At 35.7% G+C, this 19,635-nt stretch overlaps 1 protein-coding gene across 1 annotated transcript in view; it reads right to left on the minus strand.

Annotated features, from left to right (window-relative positions):
* LOC126968799 (zinc finger protein 569-like) overlaps nucleotides 1-18,866 on the minus strand; it is a 28,004-nt gene extending 9,138 nt beyond the window's left edge. Inside the window, exons 1-8 of the mRNA XM_050813910.1 lie at nucleotides 18,486-18,866; nucleotides 17,573-17,707; nucleotides 15,917-16,243; nucleotides 12,321-12,470; nucleotides 10,583-10,720; nucleotides 8,025-8,152; nucleotides 3,288-3,362; nucleotides 1,921-2,047 (exon numbers count right to left, since the gene is read on the minus strand). Of these exons, the coding sequence (XP_050669867.1) occupies nucleotides 1,921-2,047; nucleotides 3,288-3,362; nucleotides 8,025-8,152; nucleotides 10,583-10,720; nucleotides 12,321-12,470; nucleotides 15,917-16,243; nucleotides 17,573-17,707; nucleotides 18,486-18,593 (1,188 nt within the window). The 5' untranslated portion in view covers nucleotides 18,594-18,866. The remainder of the gene's footprint in view (nucleotides 1-1,920; nucleotides 2,048-3,287; nucleotides 3,363-8,024; nucleotides 8,153-10,582; nucleotides 10,721-12,320; nucleotides 12,471-15,916; nucleotides 16,244-17,572; nucleotides 17,708-18,485) is intronic.
* Nucleotides 18,867-19,635: the final 769 nt, after the last annotated feature.

Raw genomic sequence — 19,635 nt, forward strand, 5'->3', positions numbered from 1 at the left:
TACAATCTATTCCACTTCCCGACCTCAGATCGCCCGTAATTTATTTTTCCTTTAATTTTTCTTATATTCTCTTCCTTTTCCAATAAGTTTCATTATCATTCTACTATTATTTATTTTTACTTTTTATCATTTTACAAAGGCTTCAGCACTGGTCTATTGGAGTCAACCTCTATTTGGGGCAATGCACGCACACTAACACAAAGTGTCACACAAATCGCGAATGTTAAACGTAGCTTGTCACGCGTACTAAAATATTAAACCTGGCCCTGTTTTTATCGGTTGTCTAACAGCAAGAGATTCTATCTAGACGTATAAATTATTTAAGAATACATGTATACTGTACATTGCCGATTCACAAGCCAAGTAATTTCACTAGCTACAGCGCCTTTTAAACTAATAAATTATTGTTTAATAATAAACGAGTAAACACATACTTAAAAATAGAAACAATGTTAAATGTTTTTATGCTGTTTACTTAATTAATTTAATTTTGTTTACTTAAACCATAATAATTTATTATTGTGTTAAAAACATCACAATAAAGACTTACTTATGATTAATAGCCTTGATTTATTGGGGTTTGGTGTTTTTTTACACGCTTTATATTAGCTTCACTTGTATGTTTGTAACCGACTTCTTTGGGCCCGATTTTGACTCACTTTAAACGGCTAGAATTCGTTCAAACTTTGTAGCTTTATCGAGAACCGATGACATTACACTAATTTGATAAAATTACTCAATTTTTCAATTGCAAAATATGATTTTTGTTAATTTATATAATTTTTAAATAAATAAATCACTAATAAGCGCCATCTAGTAATTTATTGTAAACTATAAAGGAAATGCGCGACATGTCAAGAGAGTTCCACAAAATTAAAGTATCTAATTCGTTTGGCGATGAATGGCGGTGAATTTATATTTCCATTATAAATTATTAATGCGTGATTTAACTGAGCTAATTATTATAAGAGGGGATTCGGGGATCTCGGGCTAGCTGAATTTCTACATCCCACGCTTTTTTTATAATGAAATATATAATATTTTTTTACACTATTTTCAATTTAAATTTATTTTCTATTTTTTAGTTGAATTTTATATAAAGGGTGTTCTTTAGTTTTTTTTAAACTATTATTTTTTAATAGATAATTTCGGTAAGCGTGCTGCATGATGCTCATCAAGACAAGGCCAAAACTAAAATATTGCCTTGTCATCTTGTCTTGGACAAGAGTGCAAATAATCAAGTAATTTGGACGTCTTGAAGTTCCAAGATTCCGTTACAAATACTACTAAAGTTTGTATCTAGCTATTCGCTTTTTCCCGTGTTGCAGACATTACTTACAGCATTCTAGCGTAGATAGACCGAGAGAGGACGGTGACGAAGATACTTACATCGAGATAGAAAAGGTAAGCGTATTTATTGTGAATGTAACCGATTTGGATTGACAAGTCGTAAACAGTCAGCCACGCTTGGGATTTTGACAAATCAAAATTGGTTACGCGTTATCGGGCTGTCAGGTCGTCTATACGCTAGTATAGAGATAAATAACTACCTTCTACTGTCAGTAATTAGCAGTCAATGATCTGAAGCTGTCCCAATATACCCGATAAGTCATTCTTATCGCCTTATTTTGGAATGCGTGAAATTACAATTTCCATACAAACTTCTATCGCTGGTAACCTATACGTCCTCCCATTGACAGACAGCGTTTAAGGATAAGGTGACTAACCCTCGATAAGTTTATTGGGACAGAAAAGTCAACGATAGTTACAATTTTTATCTCAAGTAGGCCACAACCGGAGATAGACTGAATATTGGGAACGGCCGTAAGTCTATCATTAGTTTACGTCATCTTACAACAAACGTGCAACTAGTACTAGTAATTCGATTGTGCAGGGTGTAGAGTGGGCACATGAACTCACATCCTTGTGCATCATACTCTTGTGCATGGCGAGACCCAGCTTGCTGACGAAGGAGTAGCCGCAGAACCCGCAGATGAAGTCGGAGGGATGCTTGATGCGCACGTGGCTCAGGTACGACGTCCACTTTCTACAACCAACACATATAGCTTTCACTTGGCCCATGTTAGTTTCACGGGGCTTTTTACGAACTTAGCCTGTTCATTTTTTATGAGAATAAGAAACGAGACGAGGAGGATGTTCAGCTGATGGCAGTGCTGCTCAGGATTCTTGAAAGATCCAAAAATTTTGAACGGCACTACAATTGCGCACGTCTGCTTGAGACATCAGATGTTAAGTTTCAGTTTGACCAGTAATTCCACTAGCTACGGCGCCCTTCTGAGCGAAACACGATAATGCTTACACATTACTGCTGCACGGCAGAAATAGGCGCCATTGTGGTACCCATAATCTAGCTGGCATCCTGTGCAAAAGAGCCTCCCACTGGTAAAATTGATAAGTCTTTTGCGCGCGCCTAGTTTAGCTTCTCACTCCAACCAGCCCAGGCCGTTCCAGACAGTTTTCAGACTGCTGCAGACGTCTGGGTGACTGGTCTGATGGTAAGGATCAGAGAAGCCGTACTCGTTGTCAGGCCACGCTCGAGAACTCCGTTAGCACTTACAGTAGCATTTCTTCTACCTCTATGCTAATTCACCCATTTTTTCGCGTTTTTTATGAAAGAGGATAAACATGAATTTGAGTGCACATTCTTCTGCAACAGCAGAGGAATCACAGGAGGGTTGCAACCCATTTTTGAAGATGTACACTCTTTTTTTTGTAGGTACTCGTGCATTATCGTCCTAGAAACACCGCGATCTCAATCCCGATCAGCCACGCCAAGCAGCGCATTCTCTGCCTTAACACAAAAAATGATTTACTTCATATTGTGGTTGCGCGAGGAAAAAAATTCTTTCACAATCGTAATGTGTTCTTTACGGAATACAAAATGGCGGACAAATGGTCATGTGGGTCACCCAATGGTAGGTAAGTAATAACTGTCGCTCTTGGAGCACCAGAGAAATCGTGCATTTTTCTTTTTATGGAAGAGGAATATAAACGAGCGTACAGGATTATTGTAAAACCCCAAAAATTCTAAGCAACACTACAAATGAGCCCGTCACCTTGAGACATCTCATTTGCCTAGTAATTTCAGTAGCCTCAGTCCCTTCAGACCGAAACACAATAATGCTTACACATTACTGATTCACGGGAGAAATAGGCGCCCTTAATCTAGCCGGCATACTGTGCTTAGGAGCCTCCCACTGTTAAACCAGTTCAATGAGAGTAATTTTCTGGTTTGGTTGGTGATTGACCAATACAAACATACTCACGATAACATCTCGTCGCAGTACGGACATTTGTACAACACCCCCTGATGCCACCGCACGTGTTGTTTGGCCTGAGTCCTGAAACAGTACATCATTATACAATACTAATAAGTTATACTCTGGCACGCGTTGCTGTGACTAAATAGTAAGAAAAAAAGGCAAAAACTCGGCTATTGAACGTGGTGTTGTTAAGGAGCTTCACTACGTTCTCAAAAATGGTACCTTGATACACTTGTGCCGATGTTTTGAAACCATTTTCACAAAATGATTGCTCAGTCACTCCTTAATAGCTAATACCCTACCAAACCATCACTGAAGTGGAATTGTGCCCAGGTTGCACTTCGTTAACTAATTGGGAAGCTTCCTAAGAACTTTGAGCATAAATACGGTCATTTTGTTAGTTAAAATGTTGCTCAATTGCCAAAAAATTCACATCCGTAAACAATTTTTTTTGTGACCTCCCTTTTTGTACCGCTTCAGCAGTTATTTCGATTTTACCACCCTATTCTTTTTTAAATTATCAGTTAAGAAATGACTTCGCTAATAGGCTGCAAGTCGTAAGTCATCTTTTAAAATACGCGAAACAGTTCTAGGTGCTATCTTCATCTCCCGAGATAAAATCTTTTGCTTTCGGACAGGATTTCTTCAGGCAAACGCGAATAGGACACTTTGAGCTAAGCTTACGCCTGTAAAGATTCAATGCTGATTTCACCAACACAAACTAAACGCAGTTACAGCCTAAACTCCATAGACCAATTAGTATAGTAACTAGACTAATTGATAGCTTCCGTCTCACTCACACGAGAAAAAGAAAAACTTATGCGAGTCTTATGTAAAGAAATGAGATAGAGTGATTAGATTTTTTGTTTCCCGGTTTTTTCAAGGTCAGCACGCCTAGTGTGCTAAACAAACTTTTTGCACAGATATTTTGTTTACTATTATTTGCGTCTATAAAAATAAGCTATTATTGTTGTAAAACGTGTGAAATATCCACTATTTATTCAACATCAGTGACAATTTTAAGTAGAATCGAAGGAAATATGGTGCGATGTTGTGTTTTACTATGTAAAAGTCTTAGTGAAAGGACACTTGTGTTATATTATGTACCTATACATATAGGATATTATCTGTCTCATGTTGGCCACGTCAAACCGATGTCTCGTTACTTTACTTGGTCTATCTTGGTTCAAATTTTGGACGTTCTAGTTCTATTTTATTCTTCCTACTGTGGCTTCTGTGGAAGTTATACCACAAGTATGTCACTGTCACGATAAGGTAGACCACCAAGCTTAGAATATATGTTTACTAATTTTAATGTTAGTGATCTGTGCTAAAGATTGAAACAAGTTTTATTTTCTTATACCTGAAACAAATATACGTGCTGTTAGACTATAATGGACATACACAAATATTAACTTAAATTTGATCGCGTTCAAAAGCTGTCACTGTCATTATGTTAATAGAAACATTGATTCAAATTTCTTTATTGGTACCAAAGTATTACATGATAAAATTGGTTGGGACCTTCTTTTATGTGTGGGTGTGTATGTGTAACGGTGTGTGTCTAAGTGTGTACTTATTGCGTTTGCTATATTGTGTAACATTTATCAATTTTGATTTTGTTCATAATTATCGATGACAGTTTTGACAGGTGTTTGATTCATTCTATTGTTTATGACATGTAGACCCAGTTTACGTCAACACGCTCAAAGGGTATCGGTGAAATCGATTTATGTTTAATCGAGATCAAGACTGGCATTTAAACTCGTTTACGTTAGACTGGGTTTTATTGAACTCAGTTTAAAGTCAGGGTGAAATCGGAGCTAAAACGTCTAATTTGACAAAACTTGTGGATGCACATATTTCGTCGTATCATTCTTGGTGCAAATATATATATAGATTGCTTGCCTAGCGAATTCTAAATCATGCAATAAATGTCAGTAAATTTTCACATAATTGAGCTTCGGATTTTTTGTTGGTTAAGAATTACAATCTTTTGAATTTAAATGGTAGGAATTATAGAAAATCGCGGAATGAGGTCAACTTCACCTTTTGAAAGGTCCTGACAACATTGTTCCATCTCTTTGCTCATTGAATAATTTACTGCAAGCTGTTGTTTGCAGCATTTGAAAGCTTTGGACCGTTGATTCTGATGCTGTGATTTCATCACATGCGGTGGAATCTAAGACAAATCGAATGAATCGATTATGAACTGTTCCATGTCGCCTCGCTTCGAACATTAGACTGATAGCGTTGTTAATTTCATAGACATCTTTGTTCACGGCGGCGATGAAGCTTGTTCACTCTTAATCAGTCGTGATTTTGATAACTGGTTTGAATAGTTGTTTATTTTGCTCGTTGGCTATTGCCTGTTCTTTTCCACTTTGAAATAAAAGGAAAAAATTAGATAATAAAACATAAAAATCCGGTATGAAAATTCCTCAACAGCTTAATTTTAAATGTCAACATATCAGACACTTAATTCAGGAGAATTTAAGATATCAATAATAGACAAAAAAATATTAATAAAAAATATTATGGCTAAATGCGCATACTGTGCATTATCCCGAAAAGAAACATAAAACCATAAGTACAAATACAGTGTGGATATTATATTATATTATGCCGTGTCAGCAAACATCATTTCCGTGTATGTAAATAAAAAAGTAATTCTAAACGATATTTTATATACAAATAAAATTTGAAACACAAAATTTTATGAACGATGCGGGACTCGAACCCACGACCTCCGGCGTTCCGTGTCGGTGCTCTAACCAACTGAGCTAACCGTTCGAGTGACGTATCGTCATAAAATCTTGTATGCTTTGTTCAAGTCTCAGGTTGTGGCTTCATCTACAGGATCTACAACTGTAAAGTAGCTCGCAAAATACCTATATCTATTTACAGTGTGTGTGGATTGATGCATCTACTGTACTCAATAACTCTGTTTTTACGTATTCATTTACATTTACTTTTTGACTTATTCGTGTAAGGCGTTGAGTATTTTTGTTGCACCACATATGATAGTGTAACATAAATGATTTGTAAAAAGATGAAGATTTGTAAATGTTGATTTAAAAGATTATCAATGAGTTTCTTGCCACTTCTACTCATTAAAGCTCAACCGTTTCCAAAGTGACGGTAGATATGAAATGAAAAGAAAACTTTTGACATTCATATTGTTTCCGAGTCATGGATGTTTATATGTATTTATGTATTTTTAAATGTATTTATGTATCTTTAAGTAAGTATATTGTATTAAATATATCGTTGTCTTGCAACCCGTAACACAGGCTATATATGCCTAATTTGGGGCAAGATAATTAATTGTGTAAAATGTGTGTGTCAATATAAGTGCCATTTGATTGACCTATACGAATAAAGTGATTTTGAATTGATTTGTTATACATGGGGCACACTAAAAGTTTTGCACTTTTAGCTCCGCAAGACTGTGCCGCTCGTCTCGGCTTTTGGGAGAGAAGCATCTTACTTGAGCACCATCCTACACATAGCCCCTAGTACCGACCTAGCACCCAGTTAATACTGTATCATCCCCAATCTCAAAGGTTTAATGAGAGGTCTCACTTTTACCAATTCCGAAGAGGCAGTGATAGCGTTCAATCAGCACGTAGAAAACATGCCATCAGATCTGTGGTCCTCCTGTTTTAAAAAATGGTTCGATCGCATGAGCAAATGTTTAAAATGTAAAGGAGAGTATTTTTAAAAGCAATAAACATAATATTTTGGTTATAACTTATTGGTTTTTTTTAAGTTACGCAAGACTTTTAGTGTGACCTACGTAGCATAGCGCAATATATTGTTGCGTAGCAACGCTTCGAAGTATATGACGAGAGTTGTCAAACTACAAGACATTGTTCAAGACAAGACAAGCTCAGCAGAAAAGTGTTTACTTTAGACGCTGTAGACCCGGGTTCGATACACATACCAGTGTATGGAATTTTTTGGGGTTTTGTTAAGTTAATGGAAATTTCTAGTAAGTTCAGGATCACATCGAACGGAAAAAAAGGGATGGAAAATGTGTGAGCAGGATAGAAATAGTTTAAAGAATTTTCTAGTACAATTTAAATTTAAAGGTGGAATGGGAGAATCATTTTAAAAATAGAACAGATCCGGGGGTATATAAGCCGTACTAAGCGTGGCCTACGGCATATCCCAGCGGAAACTCCATAGGGAGTGCCGCTTGCGCCTCTCTCTCCCCATGAGAAGGTCGCCTTCGATGTAGGCTTAGAGGGCACCTGCCCAAAGCCAACTGCAGGTGGTGTTTAGTGGGTAGGCACCTAGGTTTCACGTGAGTCCCACATAACCAACGCAGACTTAGGCTGCGTTGGTATGCATGAGCATTCACCACCTCCCTCCCGTCGCTATCCCGGAGGGTAGCCCATTCCCTTGCTTGGGCGCAAAAAAAAAAAAAAAAGGCCTACGGCAGTTCTAGTTCTGACTCGAAAGTGTAAAGAAGAAGAAGAAGAAAAGAAGAAGTAGTGAAAAGTGGAAGTGTTCCAAGAAGAAGAAGATAGAAGAGACTTAGTGCTCGGTGCGGTGTGACGCGTTGAAGGTACCGCCGCCCACAAGAGGAACAGCGGCAGACCGGCGAAGTGCAAGTTCAGAAAAAGTGAACGCAAATAAAGACTCGTTCCTATAAGCGGAGTATTATTTCCAATCCCTGGCCCACTCTCGTGTCAATATCACATAAGTATCATAATCAATTGATAATTCACTCACGTATGTTTGGAGATGTACGGACAGAAGTTGCACATGTATTTCTTCTCGTGGCTCGTGATGTGCTTCCACATGGTGCGTTTAGATTTGAACCTCACCTTGCATATAACACACTCGATGTCGCCTGCTGACTGAAAGAATTATCATTAACATCTCACTTATATTTGTTTTTTTTAAGGGAGAAGACAAGAAATGAGCGTTCAATTCAACTGATGGTCAGAGATCACTTTGGAGGAACGCCTTTACCAGGAGGCTACGTTGCACATGAAGCCGGCTCGATTATGGGACCACAACGTCGCCTATTTCTGCCGTGAAGTAGTAATGTGTAAACATTACTGTGTTTCGGTCTGAAGGGCGCCGTAGCTAGTGAAATTACTGGGCATTTATCACGGGGAGTGTTCCGAAGAACGTGTAACCTGATTTCTTCCGCCGATTTCCATCACTTGGACATTATCACCATCTGGATGTGTGGCTTTTTTCCTTTATGAAAATAAGGGACGAGACGAGCAGTACGTTCAGCTGATGGTAATTGATACGCCCTATCCATTACAATGCAGTACCGCTCAGGATTCTTGAAAAACTCAAAAATTCTGAGCAACACCACAATTGCGGTCGTCACCTTGAGACATAAGATGTTAAGTCTCATTTACCCAGTAATATCACTAGCCACGGCGCCCTTCAGACCGAAACAGTAATGCTTACACATTACTGATTCACGCCACAAATAGGCGCCGTTGTGGTACCCATAATCTACCCCTGTGCAAAGGAGCCTCCCACATGTCATAATAAGGTCGAAAGAGTTGGTATGACAAACGCCACGTCTTGTGGTGGATAAAAATTATTTCATCGAGAACTGTGCTTCATTTTAATTTTAAAATTAAAATATATTTATAGTCATAATAATATACATATTTAAACATTTTCATAATGTTGATAAAATGTCTTTGCTTCGATATTCAGTCGAGGCCACTAATCACACTATAACACTAATAACACGTCGCCTAGCTGTGTAGTTTTAAGATAATATAGGTAATTATTTAACAAAAAATCATGTGTTTTTCTTATTAAAATATACTTCATGATTGGTACATTAAAACTTATCTTATTCCGCAAATTTTTACAAGAGCATTGAGATAAATTATGTACTAATGCTGACCCGGCAAACGTTGTTTTGCCATATAAATTATTTTTAGAATTAGACCGTTTCTTGGACATTGCAACATTACTTAATTTTTCTAAAATAAACGTAGCCTAAGTTACTCCTTATTACATCAGCTACCTGCCAATAAAGGTCCCGTCGAAAACGGTCCAGCCATTACAGAGATTAGCCGGAACAAACAGACAGACAGACATAATTAGTAAAAAATGTTATTTTGGTGTATATATTCATATACATGTAGTAAAAACGGTTATTTCAATATTACAAACAGACACTCCAATTTTTTTTATATGTATAGATTTAATATGTAAAAGTACCGAAATGAAAAGAAAATTTTATTGGGTACCATATTATAGTTTCTTAGTTGTTACATAATATCTGTTAGAAATTATAAATTGGTACAAATTAACTTTAATTTAACAAGTATTCTGGCCTCGCACTGGGATTCCCTGTGTCGTGAGGTCTAGTCTCTTCCCCTACATTAGTACAAAATAAAAAGAATTCGCGGGCGTAAGTGAATGTATGTAAGTGTGTGTTTGCGTGTGTATGTGTGCTAAGTAAGAAAGGAAAATTGATAACGTTGGTATAATAATTCAAATAATTGATTTTTAGCTTAGTACATTTATAATTTTATTATGTACCTACACATGTTAATATTTTTATTTACAAATAATTCATAGTGCCAATTGAAAGATACAAAAAGTATGACTAAATTGAAAGACGCAAAATCAATATGCAGAACTCTGAAACGGCGATGGATAGGGCACATGTTAAGAGAAAAACAAGAAAAAAGGACTAAAATAATAACAGATTGGCTTCCAAGAGATGGTAGTAGAAGAAAAGGGCGACAAATTAAACGCTTGGAAGATGAAGTAAAAAGAGTCACTAGGCATAAATGAATCCAAATAACAAAAGACAAAGAGTCGTGGAAATCTTTAGAGGAGGCTTTTGTCGAAAGACAAGCTGTTTAACTTAACATATAATTTAGATTTAAGTTTATATTTAGTTAAGTGTCATTTTACCAGTGGGAGGCTCCTATGCACAGGATGTCGGCTGGATTATGGGTACCACAAAGGCGCCTATTTCTGCCGTGAACCAGTAATGTGTAAACATTACTGTGTTTCGGTCTGAATGGCGCCGTAGCTAGTGAAATTACTGGGCAAATGAGACTTAACATCTTATGTCTCAAGGAGACGAGCGCAATTGTAGTGCCACTCAGAATTTTTGGGATTTTAAAAAAAAACCTTAGCGACGCTTCATTGTAATGGACAGGGCGTATCAATTACCATCAGCTGAAGGTCCTGCTCGCCTCATCCCTTATTTTCATAAAAAAAAAACATTTACAATATTTGTAAACAGCAATAAAGACTTACTTTATTTATTTTATCTTAGTAATACTCACTGGGTCATGTTTCTGTGCATGGTGCTTCCACGTGACACTGTCGAGGAACCCTTTGAAGCAATGTTCACACTTGAAAGGGGCATTCTTATAGTTGTCGGTGTCCCGACGGAGGTTTAACTCAGCCCGCTGCTCGTCTTCCTGTTGTCATTAATATTTCTACGTTATTTACAAAATTAAGTCAACTTTTTCCATGTTAAACGTACAACATATATAGATCCCGTATGTATGAAAGAGACACGCATATTAATAGTTGATCGCTGACTGTTCCCACTCAGAATCAACTCAACTCAACTATTAATGCAAAGGAGCCTCCCACTTGTGTGGTTTGCACAGGATGCCGGCTAGACTATGGGTACCACAACGGCGCCTATTTCTGACGTGGAGCAGTAATGTGTAAGAATTATTGGGTTTCGGTCTGAAGGGCGCCGTAACTAGTGAAATAACAGGGCAAATGAGACTTAACATCTTATATCCCAAGGTGACGAGCGCAATTGTAGTGCCGCTCAGAATTTTTGAGTTTTCCTGAGCGGCACTGTTATAGGTAGGGCGTATAAATTACCATCAGCTGAACGTCCTACTCGTCTCGTCCCATGATGATGACCATGATGTACCCATGACCAAATCATGGGCTTAATTTATAAATATGTAATTTATTATTGATTATTCCGATCGTGTGAGTAGCTTTAGCAGTATATCCAAGCCTGTCTCACTCCCCGTGTGGGTATCGAAATCGTAAGTACGCGGGGCGGCCTCTACAGAGTAGACTAGCCAGTAAGGAATTGTGACGCACGCACAATGACAGTGACAATGATTAAAAAGGCATTTATTTTCTCAAAATTGATTCCTTTAGAATTCTTTTTGATGTCATTTCTAATAACTACTAGATACTACTACCGCTTCGGAAACAAATGGCGCTCTGAGAGAGAAGAAGCGGCGCAAGAAACTCTCCCAGCATTCTTTTTTTTTTGCGCTCTTTTCAATAATAGTATACAATATTGTACAGTCATTTCTATTGCTATAAAATAATCAATCTAGTCCCAGGCTGTCCGATCATTTAGATATTCAGCTGTGGAGTAATAGGATTTACGACAGAGCCATTTTTTTATAAAACATTTAAATTTATTTATAGATAATGCCTGAACAGTGGCTGGGACTTTATTATAGAATTGTACACATTTACCCTTAAAGCTATTATGTATCTTATGAAGCCTACTAGAATTAGTTACAAGCAATCCCTTATTTCTAGTGTTATAATAATGAAAATCACTATTAAGAGCAAAAAGGTGACGATTTTTGTGAACGTATATAAAATTTTCATAAATGTACTGACAATGAACAGTCATAATATTTATTTCTTTAAATTTTTCTTTGAGAGACTGTTTATAACCAAGCTGATATATAGCACCAACAGCTCTCTTTTGCAGAGCAAACACTATATCAATGTCAGCAGCATGACCCCATATTAAAATACCGAACGTCATGATGCTGTGAAAATAACTGAAGCACACTAATCTAGCGGTCGCAACATTCGTGTACTCTCTAATCTTTCTAACTGTATATGCCGCAGAGCTGGGTCTAGATTGTTAACACATACTCAGTTTAGACTAGATGTCAATACACTACAAATCTAAAAACCCATCCTTGTAAAAGAGTAATCATTGTCACATTCTTTACTCTATTTATTTTGATAAAACTGTTTTCAGTTTCAAAAACTACAAATATATAAATGACAAACTACCGTCAGTGTCCGAACAGTGACATAATTATCAAGTATCACTTCATCATCAGGGGTTCCCTTGGGCCAGTTCATAACTGTCTTCAATTTATCCTGGTCTCGTTTGTTCACTGCCTTCGGGCGACGGGGCTTCCGTTTTGATGGAGGTTTATCCTGAAAAAATTGCATATTTAGAGAAACCAATCCTATATAAAATACAGACAGAATTAGAAGCATAAAAAATAATAGCTACGAGAAGAAAATATAATGATATGTTGTTGAAAAATTCTAATAGAATTAAGGTTTATTTAAACATAGTTTCAAAACCAAATGTTGCCAAACCTTCATCCCATCAGCTGGGAACAAGTACCACTAACCACGAATATTGTAGAAAAAAAAAACCCTAATTATAATATGATTTATATGCATCATTTAGTCTACCCATTTAGAGACACAACATGCTGTGAAAACAGCTGAAGTAAACATTATTGAACAATCTATGTCGATAAAATTAAGTTTTTTTAATATGCTGTATAAAATCGGTTTTAATGCATGTGTAGAGCTAATTGAATCTATTCAATTCCGTCATATTTACAAATATTAACTTAATTAAATCATAACCCACAAATAAAATTTGAAAAAAAAAAAATATTATGAACATGCGGGAATCGAACCCAGGACCTCCGGCGTTCCGTGCCGGTGATCTAGCCAACTGAGCTAACCGTTCGAGTACCGCCTCGTTATAAAATTCTGTTTGCTTTGTTCAACTCTCAGGTTGTGGCTTCATCTACAGGATCTACTTTACAGTTGATAACCTGCTCAACCCCAATATTTGCATATTAGGAAATTGACTTGAGATATTGCTCATGTAAATCTAAACAATATGTTATGTTTTTAAAGTGATAACCCTCACTTCTAGGATTAATACACAAATAAAATTTGAAAAACAAAACTTTATAAACGATGCGGGATTCGTATCACTTTAAAAACATAACATATTGTTTAAATCATAACCATTTAACCAATGCTTCATTTGGTTATATAAATAATGTAGGTAGGTACAAAAATACTTTGCTCAAGTAAAAGTTCATTTACGCTGGTACAGCAACTTTTTAAGTTCTATCATTCATAACAAAATTTATAATAAATTATTTCATTCTTAAAAGAGTGAAATGACGATTCAATATATTATTCTAAAGTTAACTCATTTGCAAAAAAAAAACAGGCTGTTGCTTTTTTCGTCCCGTTAGAAAATACAATACCAAAAGAGGTTTTAATCATTTGAGAATATTACTGGCACATTTATGAAGTGTTGTGGTGCATAAAAAAGTTTATTACAAATTCAGATTTAAGACATTGTCGGTCTTGAACAAAAATTGCACTTAATTCCGTATTGTGGCGGGAATTGTTGATAGTCCGTATTAACTCTAAATTTTTTTTAATGTTAATGTTGGATTGTCCTATTTCATGTTAGGTCTTGATACCATTATTTAGCTGTCTCTAAAAAGGTTCATAGGATGTTATGCGTCCCAGAGGCTAAGTGTGACTTTTTCCACTGTCTAGAGGATTTGGCAATGACATCAAGAGACTGGTTCCGTCAGTAGTCTGGCCTGGTCTGGAAGGCCTGGGTCTGGAAGAAAGGCGTCAGTTATTCAACCAACACCTCTGCGATAGTTGAGGTGAAGGCGAGCGGATTTTAATCAATTAAGATCATTTCCTTAATCATCATCCGCTGTTCAGTCGAGTCAGTTAAGACCCTTCTGAAGGCATGCACAGAAGCTCGATATGACCGCATTCTGGTGAACCTGGCATTGAGAAATAGCAAATCTTCTTATGCCGACCTTAATAAGACTCGAGAGGAAGTGAGAGGTTCGCAAGCCAGCTTATGGAATGTCGGGAGTCTTCTCGATGACAATATATGCAGTCACCGTCCGGAGTAATTTAGGGCCACGGGCCCTAAATTACTCCGCGAGCAAGTCACTAGACTTAGCTTCGCTCGAAATTGTGCAACATGTACTCAAAAGGACTGTGGCGCAGTATTATTCACGGTTGAAGCCAGAATATCAGAATATGGTGAGGACCGACGGCGGCGAGTACTGCGAAGGCAAGGGGAACGTTTCGCAGACATTTACTTTGAAGAAATAACCCCTTATGGTGGAGGCTCAGTTATGTTTTGGGCAGCGGAGGAGGCTCAGTTATATTTGACCGTACGGAGTTAAGTCTTCATAGAAAACAGACATACAAGAAGTACTGGATTGGCCAGCTCGAAGTCCCGACCTCAATCCCATAGAGCACATATGGGATGTTCTAAAACAACTGAGAGCTAAGGAATGTAATTGCTGAGTGGGAGCGTATTCCACAAGAAACAATTAAGAATAGCATCGATACCATGCCCAGATAAATACAAGCTTGTCATTTTAGCAAGAGGGTGCCACACTTGATATTAAACGGTTACTTTTTATTTTTATGTTAAAAAAACTTAAGTTTTAGCCTGCATTTTTATTTAATGAACAGATACGCAACAAGCTGTTTAGACTCTGATAATTTTTCATTAATTCCATCTAAATGTAACGACAAAATTGACAGAAACTACTTTTTGCTCATCTATTTAAAGCATATCATGATACAATCTACTTAGAATTATGAAATAATATGAATATGCCAGTGAAACAGGTTATTTAACTAGGTGCCCGTTTTTTTGCAAAAGAGTGTATATAGATGTCTCATTCATCATTACATTTACTTTACAGCTTACAAAATATAGCAGGAATCATTAAATTTTAACTAACACTTAAAGCAAATCTATGTTAATTTTTCCAAGTATATCAAGGTAAAATATCAGAATATGTATCAACATATTTAGAAACAAAATGCAAAATACCACCCGCACCACATTCGCGTCTGGCGTTCCACAACTGCGCGTTTCAGAAGAAATTTCTTGCCTCACAAAGCCACTTTGTGGCATCAATTACCGGCTGCTGTTTTCCTGAACCGATATGAGTTAGGGACCTTCAAGAAAAGTGTATACTCCCACATTAAAGGCCGGCAACATATCTCTTGACACCTGTTGTTGTCAATGTCCATGGGTGGTTGCCTCACCACTCCCTATCCCATGGGTCTCTTTTACCCTCTTATATATATAAAAAATTTGCAAATACAAAAAACACCAATAATAGTAATTCTTTTTGTTCTCCAAGATGGCTTGGTAGGTGTTGGATGGGTTGGGTTGAGGGTTATCACTATAAAAACATAACATATTGTTTAGATTTACAAGAGCGACATCTCAAGTCAATTTCCTAATATGCAAATATTGGGGTTGAGCAGGTTATCAACTGTAAAGTAGATCCTGTAGGTGAAGCCACAACCTGACAGTTGAACAAAGCATACAAGATTTTATAATGATGCATTACTCAAACGATTGGCTCAGTTGGTTAGAGCACCGGCAAGGAACGCAGGAGATCGTGGGTTCGAGTCCATCGTTCATAAAATTTTGTTTTTCAAATTTTAATTGTGTATTAATCCTAGAAGTGAGGGTTCTCACTTTAAAAACATAACATATTGTTTGGTTGGTGTTGTTTGTGTTTTGCAGGAGTTATAGACTTAAATACTTAATCACTTACATTTGTTTTTTCAGTATCAATAGTTTCATTCTCAACATCAGCAAAATTGTCTTTATCATCTAATAGCTTTTGTTGCTTCATTTTATGTAATGACAACGGCTCATCATCGCTAGGCCAATGGTCACTAAAAGAGTCACCAATAGGAACTTCAAATTCTGGAAATTCTTCAACTTCCACTTTAATATTATCAGTGTCTTCCAGAACTGTCTTTATGTTTGCTTCTTCTATTGCTTGTGCAGATTCATCATGATTGTTGTGATGTATGGATAAGTTAGAATTGAGCAGAATTTCATCTCTACTTACTTTTTGTATTGCTTTCAATGTAAGCTAAAAAAAAACGAATATAGTATTGGTGAATGATATTTAAATGTCTGTAGGTAGTGCAATTGTGTTAAAATATATAAAATACTGCCTAAATAATTTAACTTTCAAACTGACTCATGAATATTTATATATGTTTGTTCTTGCACCCATAGTACAGGCTATGCCTAGTTTGGGGCAAGATAATTTAAGTGTTTCAGTATAATATATATATTATATCAGAAATATGTTGCTAACTATTTCTGAAATGTAAATATTGTTACTGTTTGGTAAATAATGTCACTGCCTCAAAATGTTATGGTGACAGGAGAAATATTTCAAAGAAGGCAACATGTAGCATGATTATGCAGAGCTAGGCTGCTGAGGGTAACTGGGCCATCTTGTAATTATAATCTTAACATTATTGTTAATTATGTGTTTAGTCATCTTAAAAATTTTACTTGATATTCTGTAAAATTATTAGTATTTTTTATGAGACACATAACTGCTTCATGGCAGAAATGGACACCATTGTGGTACCAATAATCTAGATGGCATCCTGTGCAAAGGAGCCTTCCACTGGTAATATCATGGTATTATGTACAAAACAAAAAAAAGGCGGTATAACATTTGCAAACTATGTGTATCATTGTAATTATTAGGATGGATACTCATGATATATATTTTACATATTTGATGCCGATATTTCAATCCGATATGTGTATCATAATGACAAAATAATCATCAGAATACACAAATTCAATTAAAATCAATTTATTTCCAATTATGTATATTTTATTATGATAACATTGGACATTAAATAGTCTTCTCTTTGCTCACATGGCAAGTTGTGTTGCAAAAAAATAATGCCTTCATTTATTGTTACTTATTCTTATGCATTACATAATTAACATTGTACATAATAATTCTGTGGCCTGGTGCTAAGAGGGCCAAAGTATGTTTTTGTATGAAAAGAGATTGTAATGCCAGTTTATTGTAAAAGTATGATATTTTTTTGTGCTAAATGGGTGTTAGTGTATTAACAATCTTTCAAAAGTTACTATGTAAAAAAGGCCAATGTAGTGTGCGCTTTCATACAGTTAAGTAAAAAAAAAATGATAAAAGGGCTGCAGTATACTTAAGCCGCTAAGAAAATAATGATTATTGATATTGGCCCTATTAGCACCAGGCCACAGAATTATGCTATCACATTGATAGAATATGTAATTTTAAAGTTATAGTTTAGATAATTGTTTAAGTAGGCTGGAGATCTAGAATGATAATCTAAAATGTATACTTTCATCTTTGTTTTAAAGAACTAAAATATATATTTTATTGAAACATATCTCTACACACCTTTCCCTGACACTCAAAAATTCCTTGGAGAGCAGCCTGACCTCTCAAACTCTTTTGCCTAAATACATAGAATTTTGTTAAGAGTGCTCTGCATTCATAGCAAACAAACATTGTCAAAGCTGATTTTGCTAAGGGCTGAAAGAAACAGACATCAAAATATATTAAATTTTCCTATAATTCTAATTTTTACACATACTTAAATTGGTTGTTGGTTGCCATGTAACATGATTGCAGTTTCAATATAATTATATCAGAAGTTGATATACAAATAGGAATCAAGAGGTACAACACTATTTGTGTACAATGTAAACATTGAAAAGAAAATAAAAGTGCCACACAGTTATCATGTGTCACAATTAAGCTGAGTGTCCACAACAATTGCTCAGTCCCCATGAGCTTCTTTCTGTGATATCTATCATAAAAAAAACAATTACTATTATTTAATAAGAAAAATATATATCAGTTGACTAAGTGTGTTAATTGTAGAGTAATAATTTCCCACCCCCTATCATTAAAGTAATTTTTTACCATTCTTGAGAGTAAAAACAGTTGCAATGAATATAACATTTATTTGAAAGCAATTAGAGCCAAATATAGGAATTCGGTTTCAGCGTTTTCTAGCATTCAGTGGACAAATTTGTTCCTTAGCTCTAATATTGTAATGTTAGATGGAATCTTTATTGATTCCGACATTTAAAACTTATCCTACAATTTATGAGTTGTAATAAGTCTAAATTTTGAAGAACAACAAAAAGACGTGGGTGTAACTGTATTAAAGTAGTAATTTAATTATCATCAAAAAGCTTATAAGCTACTGATTTCTCTAATATAAGTTTAATTTTATATGTTTAGAAATAAAATCTTTCTATTTATTTAAATTGATTTACTTTGAGATAAAGGAGATCACACTTACATTTACTCCTATTAACAATGAATAATAAAGTTCCAAAGAATTTGTTTGTACATTATGGAGCACTACATTCGTTGCTAAGCATATCCTGCAAGCCTTAACATCTCCCATAATGCTTTTTGTTTTGTAAATCCCGGCTTAAAATCGCTGATAGATCTAAAAATATTAGAACTACATGCTAGAATCAATTTGATCAATATCCTCCCGTGAAATCTATTCCATATTGCTCTATATATTGTTTTGTTAGATAAAACATTGAATAAGATGATTTATTCGCACTGTGCTACTTAATACATTTTTGTAAAATAAGTTGGTAATTATTAAATATATTTTACTAGAACATAGTAAAACAATTTATATTTTATAGGAATGTCTAATTTTACACAAGACGCCAAGTCTATCGCATGTTGTACCCAGAGGAATTATTATTATACAAAGAGAATATAATCACTACGTTAAACGTTCTAGATATTATACCTATAGCTTTGATATATGACATGGTGCATATAAGTTTAACTAAAAATATTGTGTGACAGTCTAGCGAAAGTCTGTAATATGAAAATCGGAAATATCCTAAATCCACTATGTTTGAAGCAACTATTCGCATTTAAACTTAGGCGGATTATACTTCGTCGCCATATTGTATTTACTATTTCAAAATACCCGCGCGTGGTGTCGTACCCCATCTCCTGCCGTGGGTGTCGTATGAGGCGACTAAGGCATACAAACGAATGCTGCAACAAACGAAGACCATTAGCCCTGGCTACATTTAATGTGAAACACTGCGGACGACTTAACAGAATTAATAGTGTTTTCGTATTGGACTTAAGTAAGGATAAGGATATGGACGTAAGGATCTAGTACATAGAAAGAGTCAAAAAAATTGTCGTATTTTTTAAATTTGGCCGTATAGCAACACAAACAAAATATCGTAGAAAATAATTTTATCGATGAGCTTTAACTTAAAAATAATACTTTGTTTTTTACAAATTTTATATAGCGTTGATACCCTTTTGGTTTCGGCAATCTTCATCGAGGAGGTGCTAGTAGCTTCCTTTGTACGTCTAAGTATAAAGCGAGATTCTTTCTTGCCCAAAGACTAAAAAAATGTGCATTTCTCTGCGTTATCCTCGATCTTGAAGAAGACAGATTT

Source organism: Leptidea sinapis, chromosome 16 (assembly GCF_905404315.1).
Source record: "Leptidea sinapis chromosome 16, ilLepSina1.1, whole genome shotgun sequence".
NCBI classification, from domain to species: domain Eukaryota; kingdom Metazoa; phylum Arthropoda; class Insecta; order Lepidoptera; family Pieridae; genus Leptidea; species Leptidea sinapis.